This window comes from Cynocephalus volans, chromosome 1 (assembly GCF_027409185.1).
Source record: "Cynocephalus volans isolate mCynVol1 chromosome 1, mCynVol1.pri, whole genome shotgun sequence".
In the NCBI taxonomy this organism is placed as follows: domain Eukaryota; kingdom Metazoa; phylum Chordata; class Mammalia; order Dermoptera; family Cynocephalidae; genus Cynocephalus; species Cynocephalus volans.
The window spans coordinates 123,606,129-123,618,241 of NC_084460.1; the positions used below are offsets into that span (position 1 = coordinate 123,606,129).

Sequence of the window (12,113 nt, forward strand, 5' to 3'; positions counted from 1 at the left end):
TATTATGGTGAGATTCTCCTTTGTCAGTGCCACCTAGTCTCACGATGTTTTGAGATGGGAGAGAGGAATCTTAGGGTGGTAGGATGAGGAGGGGGTCTAGGAGGTAGGGGAGGATGAACAGTCTTCCCAGGCTGAGTGCTTGTCATGGTGGGATTCCCACTTGCAGGTGCCTTCTGGTCAAGCAGAATCTCTGATAGGGGAGGGAAGTCTCATGCCTGGCATAGAAGGAGAGCACTTCTAGCACTGCAACCACTCATTGTGACATGATCCCCTTTGTTGCTACTCCCAGCAGCATGCTGTCTCTGGGTGAGGGAGGGAGATCTTAGGCTCTATGTTATTTCTCAAACTCAAATTCCACATAGCTCAAAGATATAAATGTAATAACTAAGCTACAAAAATACTAGTACAATTGCCAGATATAAATTTGAAAAGATGATTCAACTGTCATAGCAGTAGTCAGTGGCACAGTAGGGTCAGAATATATTTTGTAGAATACAGTCTAAGGAACATGCTATACAAACATGTCAAGGGAGATGAAGTTCCATGGTCATACAAAGTAGAACAAGAAAGCTTTAGGCTTGGATTACGTTAACTTATCCAATATAAACTCACTTTCCCCTGAGTTATGCTCCAGTACAATGCTTTTATTAAGGTCTTTGCTAAAAAATTGTCACACACAGGAACTTCTACTTGCACTGTAAAATTATTATTGAGGACACTATATAGTTTAATGCTCCCTAGGACAGGTTCCATATAATGAATTCTTCTTACAGTTTAGTAGCAGGAAAGAGTCTGATTCTTTGGAACTTGTCTATTACATAACACACTGTATCTTCATTTTTGTCTTCATGACTAGGAAGCTCAGAGTTAAATTTAATGTTTTAATAATTAGCAAATTTATTTTCTCCTCCCCTTTAGTATCTTGATTTTCTGTTCCAGAATTTTATTGTATACATGTATATAATGACATCACAATTGAAATTCATTTTGGAAGGAGACATGCATAAATAAAATTTGAGATGTTTTGTTCCAACAAGGGTTCTGGGCTTATGTTTTTCTTACTGTTTGTATAGGGAGTACTAATTCATTAGGGAATGAATACTGTATTGGGCCTAGAAGGAGGCAAGTGAAATCGGACAGCTATGTGCAAACTATGAAGGCAAAGTGTAGAAGCAAATATACTCTGGTGACTAGGGTCTCACTGCTGCCACAATTACTACATCAACAATCAAACTATGGCTAGGAAAAAAATGGAGAGTTAAATTTTCTTACTTTCAAAAGGAAATGCCTTCCTTTCTATAAATGCCTTCCTGTTGAGAAGTAAGCAGCAATTCAGAAGATTTTGTCTGCTGTTTCTGCTTACTTCATCTCCTCACTTTCCTATAGGTTTGGTGACATATTGTCTTTCATATTTTCTTTCTTACATAATACCCTAAATTACCTTGATACAGGCTTGCCCCCAAAATGTGCATAATTACAAAAAGTATTATACTCTCATTAAAAGTTTATAGTTAGTCTCACTGCTAAAGTAAAAAATTTCACTTTAGATTTCTTAATTATCTCTTGTAAAGGGACATTATATACGCTTAGATTTTACCTCTTTCAATATCATCCATTGGAGATGCTCGGGACATCTTGTCTTCGGATGGAGAATGTTTTACAAGATTGGGTGTCCTAGTTGAATTCCACATTTGTTGCTGCTGTTGCTCTATATGATACTGTATTTTACTGCTTCCTTCGACTCTGCAGTTACGAACATCAAAGATTTAAACAGGTGTAACAGCAATGTAACGACAATTTCAATTTACAAGGTTACTAAAATTGACCACTTATTCTTTTCCCTAGAGATCTTTAAAATGATATTCAAGAATTAAAACAATTTAATTTATTACTTAACAAGTATTTATCTAGTGCCCATTATTTAACAAGAATTTCTCTAGTGCCCACTATATGCATAGCATGCACAAAGGTCTGTTGAGGGATACAAAAGTGAACAAAAAAAACCTCTACTATTCAAACTGAACATTCATAAATGACTAAAATAAAAGGGAAAACATAAGTGGTATAACAGGTACACTGTATTCCCTAAAATTATGATTTCCGTTAAAACTAAATCGCTTCCATATTTTCCATTCATAACATATTAATAAAGGAGATTCATATTCTTTTCTTTCAACATCTTTAAGAAATAAGTATATAACAAAATTATGATTGACTTCTGTCTGTCCCATTTCCATTCACCAAATCCTGTCTGTTCTTCCTTCGAAAAGTATTTAGAACCTCACTTTTCTCTTCATTCCTGCTTTCAAAAATCCTGGTTTGTATATGTTTCCCACATTGTTTCATTTCACTCAGTTTCTCTGCTAGATTAATGTTTCAAAACAAAACTGTAAACATGCCAATTCCTGACTGAAAAGACTTTAATATGTAACCACTGCCAGCAAGATAATGTCCTAATTTCTTAGTTAAAACTGAAGGCATTAACCTCGAACTATATTTACAACTTTACCTCTAACCCACCACCCACTTTCCAAAACTTATTCACAGATAAAAAGACAAGTCCCTGCTCTGTTCAAACATTGGTCCTGAATAAGTTAGATATATTCCTACCTTCAAGCCTTGCTTATATCCTTGCTCTCTGATCAATTAAATCAATATTTACCAAACTTTCCTATTAGTAAGAATCATCGGGGATAAAGGGGTGGTAGTGAGGGGATATTTAAAAATACAGCTTCTCAGGCTGCTTTCCTGATCTGAGGTTGGATGTGAGAAATCACATTTTTAACAAGCACCCAAGGTAATTCTTATGATCTTAACCTCGTCTCTAGGTACATCAATAAGGCTTCTCTGAATGTTCCAATCAGCCACAACCTCTTCCTTCCCTTAATTCCTAGAGCAACTTTTGTCTGTATTACTTGTATGGCTTTCAGATCAAGTGCCCTTACATTACTTGATAAGTAATGCACCACCTATTTTCTGAAAAGGATTTGAGATGGCTATATTCTCCTACTGATTTTTTTTAATGGAATGGTCTGTTAATCTGATTAAAATGCAGAAGTTTTGAGGTTAGTGTTTGTATAGCAAACTTTCCTTTTCCTAGTGCTTTACATAGTCTAGCTGCTCAATAAATTTTTACTAATAAAGATGAAATTATTTTAAAGAGTGTATAATGGCTTCTTTCAGTTGAGATCTATGAAAGCATCCACAATAGAATAAAAGGTATACTTATACCTACAGAAAGCATTCAGAGCAAAACAAACTTTTTTATATCACAGACTGATGTGGCAATGGTAATAGCTTTCGGCTAAGGATCTCCACCAAATTTAAACTTAGGAAAAAATCAAAGCATTTTTGTACCAAACAGAAATAACCCTTATATAATAATGTAACTTAACCCAGTAACTTTTTTTCCTGACATTTCCTTAGAAGTTTAACTGTTGATAAAAATAATTTCATTAAACCACATACCTTGTTCTTTTTACAGTGATGTTGCTGCTGAGTTTTTCTAGTTGACATTCGCCAGTATCATGGTTAATAATCAAAATGCATTCTTTTAAGTAAGGTTTCTTTGAACCTTTGAAAACAGTTACTGGTGACGTTGAACCCTGTTTAAAAGGTTAATTATCATTACTTGAAAAAAATTTATCATAGAAATTCATTTGGGAGGCCCTTTGAGATCTTCTGGTATTATGTTTCTCAATACATGTTATACTTCAAGTCAACTATAAACTACATAAATTAAGCCAAATGTGGCCAAAAAAAAAAAAAAAAGAGAGAGAGTTGAAGAAGCTGAGATCTCAAAGCTGCTATCACTGAGGAAAGAGAAGAGAGGAGGTGCTTACCCTGAGCCAGTAAATATTTGTTTCATTGGTCTATAATAGGTAATTAGGATTCAATTTATTTATTTATTTATTTATTCATTCATCCATTCATTTATTTAAGTGGCTGACTCGTGCAAGAGATTCAATTTTAATACAACCAATATATTCTGTGTTTAAGAAAACCAAAGCCTTGAATCATATTTCCTACCCCGCTTCTTCTTCCTTATTGCTTCATAAGTTAATTTTTTAAATCTGGTATTTTCTTAAAGTGATACCTCCCTATTCAGATTAAGGAAAATGAATGTTCTTGAGGAACACCTGTTACACTAAGCCTGATTAATTTTAATATTATTAAGTGAGACAACCATACATTATGTGCTTAATGATGTGATAAAAGAAAAGTACACAGCATTACCGATAAAGTACTCTTATTAAAAAACAAAAACCCTAAAGAATATAGCTCTCTCTCTTCAAGCCTTCAGATATATAATTGCCAGTTTATAGGAAATATGGGGACTAGAGGAACACACTAAATGATACCAGATAGAGGTAATCTGAAATCTAGAATGTGGGTAATTCTCTAGGATAACCTAATTTCTCCGACAAATCAATGGCATAAAATATGTAAGGTAGTTTTATAGAATAAAAGAGACAAGAAATATAATATCCACATACAATGTAGAAATCTTATTTGGATTCTGGTTAGGACATTATACAGACAAATGTCTGCAAAAAGACATTTTTGAGGCCATATCAAAAATGTGACTATGGACCAAGTAGTATTAATTCTGTTAGGTGTGATGATAGCATGGTACTTAGGTGTAGTGGATTGAATTATGTCCCCCAAACTCAATGGAGCATGAACTGTGTCCCCCAAGTTTTATGTATTAGAAACTTAGCCCCCACTGTGACTGTTAGGAGGGTGGGAAGTCCTATTATGGTAATTGAAAGATGGGGACTTGAAGAGGTGATTATATTATAGGACCACAACATACTGAATAGATTAAAAATGGTGGTCATGGGTGTGGCATGGAGGGCTTTAAAAGGGGAGCACAAAGAGTCTGTCTCTCTTGCTCTGCTCTGCTGTTGTGAGGCACCGTCCCATAAGAAATGCATTTATATGCCACTTGTGCAGAAAAGGGCAGTTTATTCACTCCAGCTGGCCAGCGTCCATCTCCCAAGGAGCAACCAAGGAAGAGCGGCCTTGGGCCTTGGTCTTGTGGGGTTTCTAAAGGCAAAAACTACATCCCGTTGGCACATTGGTTTGTCCAGGTGCACAAAGCAAGCTAGGGAGCTAGGTCACAGAAGCCAAGAATAAGCTGTTAAAACAATCAAGCATACAACTTTTCACTGTGTATGTTCCCATGTAATAGTTCACTATGTATGGTTCCTGTTCCCATGTAATAGTTTACTGTGTATGGCTCCTGTTTCTATGCAATGGCTTTTGTTTCTATGAGAAGGTCAATGGTTTCTCATGCAGAAGGGGACGGGTAGTCTGCAGGTCAGACAGGGGGTAAAACGGAGTTATTTAGGTTAAGCAAGCAATTCTACAGAGGCAGCGTACGTTATGAGAGTGTGGGGAGCTCTACTTCACTGCCATTTTCACAATGTGATACCCTGCTGTTACTGACATTACCACCAAAGAAAGCCTTCATCAGATGTGTTTCCTGGATTTTGGACTTTCTAGCATCCAGAAATTATAAGCAATGAATTTTGTTTTCTTATAAATCACCCAGTTCTGTGTATTTTGTTATAAGCAACAGAAACTGACTAATATAGAAAATTGTTACCAGAGAAGTGGGTGTTGCATATAACAAATACTTGAAAATGTGGAAGTAGCTTTGGAAGTGGATGCTGAGGCGAGGCTAGAAGAATTTGGAGGTACAGGCTAGGAAAAGCCTAGATGCTGGTGAAAGTTTAGAAGACAAGAAAACCAGGGAAGATTTGGAACTTCTTAGAGGCAGATTAAATGGTGTCGACCAGAATGCTGATAGGAATATGGACTATAAAGATCATTCTAAGGAGATCTCAGATAGAAATAAGAAGGAGGTTTTTGTAAACTGGTGGAAAAATCACCCTTGCTATGAACTGGCAAAGAACTTGGCTGCATTGTGTCCATGCCCTACGTCTTTGTGGAAGTTGGAACTTAAGAGTTCTGAATGAGAGCATTTGGCGGAAGAAATTTCTAAGCAGCAAAACATTCAGGAAGCTGAATGGCTACTTGCAGCACCCTACACCAAGTTATGGTGGCAAAGGTATAATGTAAAGCCAGAATTTAAAAGGGAAGCAGAGTGTAAAAATTTAGAAAACTTGTAGCCTAGCAAGTGGTAAAGAAGCAGAGAGCATGCAATGGTGCAGCCCAGGTATGATTAATTAAGAAGATTAGTGTAAAAGAAAGGGAATATCACGAGAAGGAGAAAAAGGCCCTGAAGGCACTGCAGAAGCCTCTGGGGCCAACCCTTCCATTTCAGGCCTGAACACCTAGGGAAACAAAATGATCTTAAGGAACAGGCCTAAGGCACTCTCCATGGGCTCACTGCCCAGGGCCACCCTGGGATGCTGCTCCCCACAAAAGCACCCCAGCTGCTTTGGCTGCTGCAACTGTGGCTAAATCAGCCCCAGGTGTGGCTGGACCCGCAGCTTTGGAAAATACAAACTGAAGTCTTGGTGGCGTCCACATGTGTTAGGTCTGTAGGCTCACAGAACACCAGAGCTGGGAAGGCTTAGGAGCCTCCACCCTGACTTCAAAAGATGTATGGAAATGTCTGGGGGTCCAGGAAGAGATCTGCCGTGGGGTGTAGTCACTGCAGACAGCCTTTGCTAGAGTAATGCCGAGCAGAAATGTGGGGTCAGAGTTGCCACAGAGAAACCCCAACAGTGCCAAGCCTAGTGGAGCCATGAGAGCAGGACCACCACAGAGACCCCAGACTTGTGGAGCTACCAGAGTGGAACGCAAGTCTGGGAGAGCTGAAGCATCAACTGAGACCAGAAAGCCATAGTAGCAAAGCTGCCTGAGGACTTGGGGACCAACCCCCACACCAGAGTGCAGAGGACATGGAACATGGACTAATTCACCAGCTTTGAGATTTAATGCCTGCCCTGCTGGGTTTTGGACTTGTTTGGGACCTATTACACTTTTCTTCTGAACTACTTCCTCCTTTTGGAATGGGAATATGTACCCTGTGCTTGTCCCACCATTTTATCTTGGCAGTAAATAACTTATTTTGAATTCATAGATGGGACTTTGAACTTTGGACTTTTGAGTTGAAACAAGTTAAGACACTGGGGATGAAATGAATGTATTTGCATGTGAAAAGACATAAGTTTTGGGGGGCCAGGGGCAGAATGTAGTGGATTAAATTATGTCCCCCAAAACTCACCGAAGCTTGAAGTATATCCCCTAAGTCTTATGTATTAGAAATTTAGCTTCCACTGTGACTGTTAGGAGGGTAGGAAATCCTATAATGATAATTGAAAGGTGGGGCCTTGAAGAGGTGATTAGATTATAGGACCATGCATGCCATAGTGAATGAATTAAAAACGGTGGTCATGGGTATGATTTGGAGGGCTGTAAAAGGGGAGCATGAAGAGTCTCTCTCTTGCTCTGCTCTGCTCTCTGCTTCCGCCATCTTGCAATGTGAGATGCCTGGGTCACTGTTGCCACCAACAGATGTGTTCCTTGGACTATGGACTTCATAGCCTCAGAAATGAAAGCAATAAATTTTGGTTTTTTTCTATAAATTACCCAGTTTCAGATATTTTGTTATAAGCAACAGAAATGGACTAATACATTAGGTAAAAATAAAAATATCTTTATCAGTTAGAGATGATAATAAGCATTTATGAAATTACATAATGTCTTAGATTTGCTTTAAAATCTGCCAGGAAAAAAAAGTAATAGGGGAATAGATTTAAAAAGTTAGCAAAATGTTCATAATTATTGAAGCTCAGTGATGGGTACGTGGAGTTCATTATACTATTCTATTTTCCATAATAAAAAAGCTAAAGAAACCTAGACTTTTAATACTAACCTACGTCTAACTACATGCTCCTCCACATCCTTTGCCTCTGCCACCCTCAAACCTGAGGGAATTTTATGTTTATCATTCTCTTGCTTTATATCACATATATCCCTAAACATTATATCATTTATGTTCACTTTTTTTGAACTTTATAAGTGTACTAAAATTTTAAAGCATTTATTATAATTTGTTTTCAAATGCAATAATAATATCAGATCAGGTCAGAAAAGGGTGACTTCTAAAAAGATTTTAAGGGGCATATCACATTAAAGAAGTTAACAATCATTAGAAATTTAATAAATGACCACTAGGAGGAGTATGAGATAAATTTTGTGACTGAGAATGCCATAAAAGGGGGGTATGTTAGAGACTTCTGAGAGGTATTGAGAGAAAAAGATGCAAGTAAAAGAAAGGAACAGGTGTTTTACCTCTCTCCTAGAACTAACGTGATCTATAGGAAATCAAGAATGCATAGCACAGAGATGTGGGCATGTCTGGGCTGGCTATAGAAGGGTTAGATGTGAAATACTTAGCTGAAAACCTAGTAAGCTAGAGAGCCAGGAGCATGATTTTGATAAAACAAACTGGGTCTACCTGGCTGGTAAGTAAATTTTTCAGATATCTTAGCTGAAAACAAGTAAGATACCCCAAAATAGTAACCTAAGGACTCCAAGTTACAGTTGATAAGAGATTTGTACAATATATTCTTAAAGATATTTGTATTCTTACTTGGAATGGAATACATCTTAAAATTATGATGTGTACTGTGAACTCCTGAAGAATAAAAAAAGGATCATTAATTTTTCAAAAATTGCTCCCAGCAGGGGCTTGCTAGTTATAGTTAGCTCACTTGGTTAGAGCACAGTGTTATAACACCAAGGTCACGGGGGTTCGGATTCCCATACTGGCCAGCTGCCGAAAAACAAAACAAAGCAAAAAACCCTAAAAAACCAAATGTCATAAATTGCTCCCAGCACCTAAAGTACTACCAAAACCTTTACAAATATACAATGAATGTTGAACATGAACAATATGAGCAATTTCCAACCATAGATAACAAGTTAAATAAGGTTTTCATAATCTCTATACCTGCCTTCTATACTTTGAACAAGTTTTATAAATTTGAACTTTTTTCTTCATTAAATTTAGCACCATTCCTAACTTTTAAACTTTAATCTCCCATCCCCTATTGCATACCCCAAGAAAGGCAACTATTAAAGTACCAGACAACTACTAAGCACATGAACTATCTTTGCATCTAAATAACTACTGAATACCTCCTATCATCTCCATGTTCACTGCTATTACGCATCTTCAGAACCCAGCCATCATCTCACCTAGCTTACTGTTATCCTCCTCCCTACTCTCTTTCCAGTTTTGTTCCCCTTGAAAGGCAAATCTAATCATATTATTCACATGCTTACAAATCTTTAAGGCATTTAAAAACCTTTATGTATTCAGAATAAAAGCCATATTGTATAAACCTGTACACGGGGCCCTCCACAATCTTATCTCTCTCCAACATTCTCAACCTGCCGCTCTTCACAAACCACACAGAATAATTAATAGTTGGTTTGTATGAATGACTGACTTAGAGCAGTCAACAAAAAGACACACTACAAAATAAATGTGAGGAGAAAAAAATTAAGAAAGGATTTTTAAACATACACCAAATGAATCAGAACAAAAACCTCAATGTAGGGGAATGAAGAGGAAATAGTAGTGAGCAGAGGAACCTGGCTATTTATATATACTTAACTTTAAATGCAAAAGGATAAAATGTCTGAGAATGTATAATGTTAAGAGCTAAATAAGTACTCTTGACATGAAGATATCCTATGATGTGATACAATATCTTGGCAAAACTTAGGTGTTTGGCTGAGGTGGAAGGAAAGGGAAATGGAAGAGAGTAGAAAAAAATCTTAACTATTAAGGAACAACAAAAGTATTCTGAAAATCTTATTTGATGGGGAAAGGGAAACAGTGGAGGAACTGACTTTCATATAAAAACAGAATTATATGCCTCATTAGGAACACCAGGAAAGTAAAGTAATCACTAATGGAATAGAAAAAGTACAATCGTACTCACAAAGTAACAAAAGAAGAAAAAAATGAAGAAAGAAAGTAAAAAGATATTGCTTGGTTAAACTAATAAAGAAAAGAATAAAAAAGAAACAATAAAATAACTAATAAACATACTATAAAATGATAGAAATAAAAATCAAGTATATCGACTTTGAACTAAATGGTAATAGAGTTCTCATAAAAATAGAAAGTATCAAACTGGATTTTAAAATGAAACACAACATATTTTGTTAACAAGAGATTTACTTACAACAAAATGTCAGCTAAATAAAAGGAAGAGACACTAAGATTCTATGAATGTGCTAACAAAAAGAATGCAAAGGTGGCCATATACATATCAGATAACTTGGTATTTGTGAAGGTTAATTCTAGATGTCAACTGGGTTAGATGAAGGAATGCTGAGAAACCTGGTGAAGCTATCTTTCCAGGTGTGTCCGTGATGGTGTTTTCACAGAGATTAATATGAGAGTCTGAGTGGCCTGGGTGGGAAGGACCCACCCTCAATGTGGGTGGGAACCATCTGATCCGCTGGGGGTCTGGAGAGAACAAAAGACAGAGGAAAGAGGTGAAGCTCTCTCTCTCTCTATCCGCTGGAGCTGGGATACACTCTTCTCTCCTGTCCGTGAACATCAGAGCTCGAGACTCTTCAGCTTTTGGGTTCCAGAACTTACACCAAGGACACCATCAGTTTCCCTGGTTTTGAGGCCTTTGAACTTGGACTGAGCCATGCTATCAACATCCAGTTTGCAGATGGCCTATCGTGGGACTTCTCTTCATAGTCACATGAGCTATGAGACTCTTCAGCTTTTGGGGTTCCCGGACTTACACCACGGACACCATCAGCTTCCCTGGTTTTGAGGCCTTTGAACTTGGACTGAGCTACGCTATCAACATCCAGTTTGCAAAAGGCCTATCGTGGGACTTTTCTTCATAGCCACATGAGCTAATTCCCCTAATAAATCCCTCTCATATAATTATAACACATCCTATTGATTCTGTCTCTCTGGAGAACCCTGACTAATACAGTATTTAAGCTTAAAACCACAAAACAGGACAAAAATGTTGTTACACAATGATGAAAGACATAACTCATTTAAAAAAATACTTGTAACAGGATGTTAAAAGAGGATTCTGGTCCTAAAATAGGCTGAGTTTCCAAGAATGTGGTGGGCCAGGTTCATCTTGGAAGGGACTTTGCCCAAGAAGGTCATCTAGAGTGGCATAGTAGCCCATCATACATATAGAAACCTCGTAAGTCAACGGTTTGAGGGTTAAAGTTATAAGCAAACACCAGAAATGTGTTGCTTACATAACAGGAAGGGTAGTTGGAAGCTTCCAGAGAAGGGTATTTCAGAGAAGCCCACAGAAGTACCCCTCGAGATAAAAAGTCAGCACTAAAACTATGCCAATTTCAGACAGCACCAATGACAAATCATAAGACAAGTTAACTAAAATTTTTCCTTTCAAAATTCAGCGTTTTTAAATATTATAGCAGTCAACCATAGAGAAGTGTTTGTAAGAAAGAGAGATTTGTAAATGCCCAGTATTTAACCAGCCTTAAAATCTTCATTTTTATTAGTTTCTTCTATTTGGTAACACCAAATAAACCCAAGAAGAATAGAATTAGAAAATCTACTCTATCAAAAAAACACTAGAATCTGAAGGCACTCTTAAAATTATAACATAATAAAACCCTTATTTTATGGGATAACTCAAAGCTTTCTAGGCATTTTTACCAGGAAGATGAAAGCAGGTACCTAAAGAAAATAGGAGAATCTAAATGCCTCAAATTAATCATCATTACATTTCCATAGAATACCCACAAAATTAAGGACCCTGAAGAAAATTTTTTTCCCCATTTTTTAAAGAAGTTCTTTAAATGAAGGGGTAAAAACTCCCACAAAGTTTACGCAAGAATGTAATTTCCACTCTTATTCACAACTGTTAAAGGACTACATGCTCAGCAGAAAAAATATTTGCTCTTTACAGGTGATAATTTGAATAATTTTCTCTTTCATTACAGATATCTAAATGAGATATAGAATAAAATTCAAATTAATTTATATTACATATTAGGCCTTTTATTAATCTGACTCCTAAATATCTTTCCATCTTCTACCCTGTGTGTCCCCATATGTACCCCTTCTGACCTAGTCATAGTGGCATATATGTAATTCTTCAAAT

General features: G+C 36.9%; 1 protein-coding gene across 1 annotated transcript in view; it reads right to left on the minus strand.

Moving 5' to 3' along the window:
* Positions 1-12,113, minus strand: part of EAF2 (ELL associated factor 2) — a 38,113-nt gene that overhangs the window by 14,225 nt on the left and 11,775 nt on the right. Inside the window, exons 3-4 of the mRNA XM_063086362.1 lie at positions 3,469-3,605; positions 1,598-1,743 (exon numbers count right to left, since the gene is read on the minus strand). Of these exons, the coding sequence (XP_062942432.1) occupies positions 1,598-1,743; positions 3,469-3,605 (283 nt within the window). The remainder of the gene's footprint in view (positions 1-1,597; positions 1,744-3,468; positions 3,606-12,113) is intronic.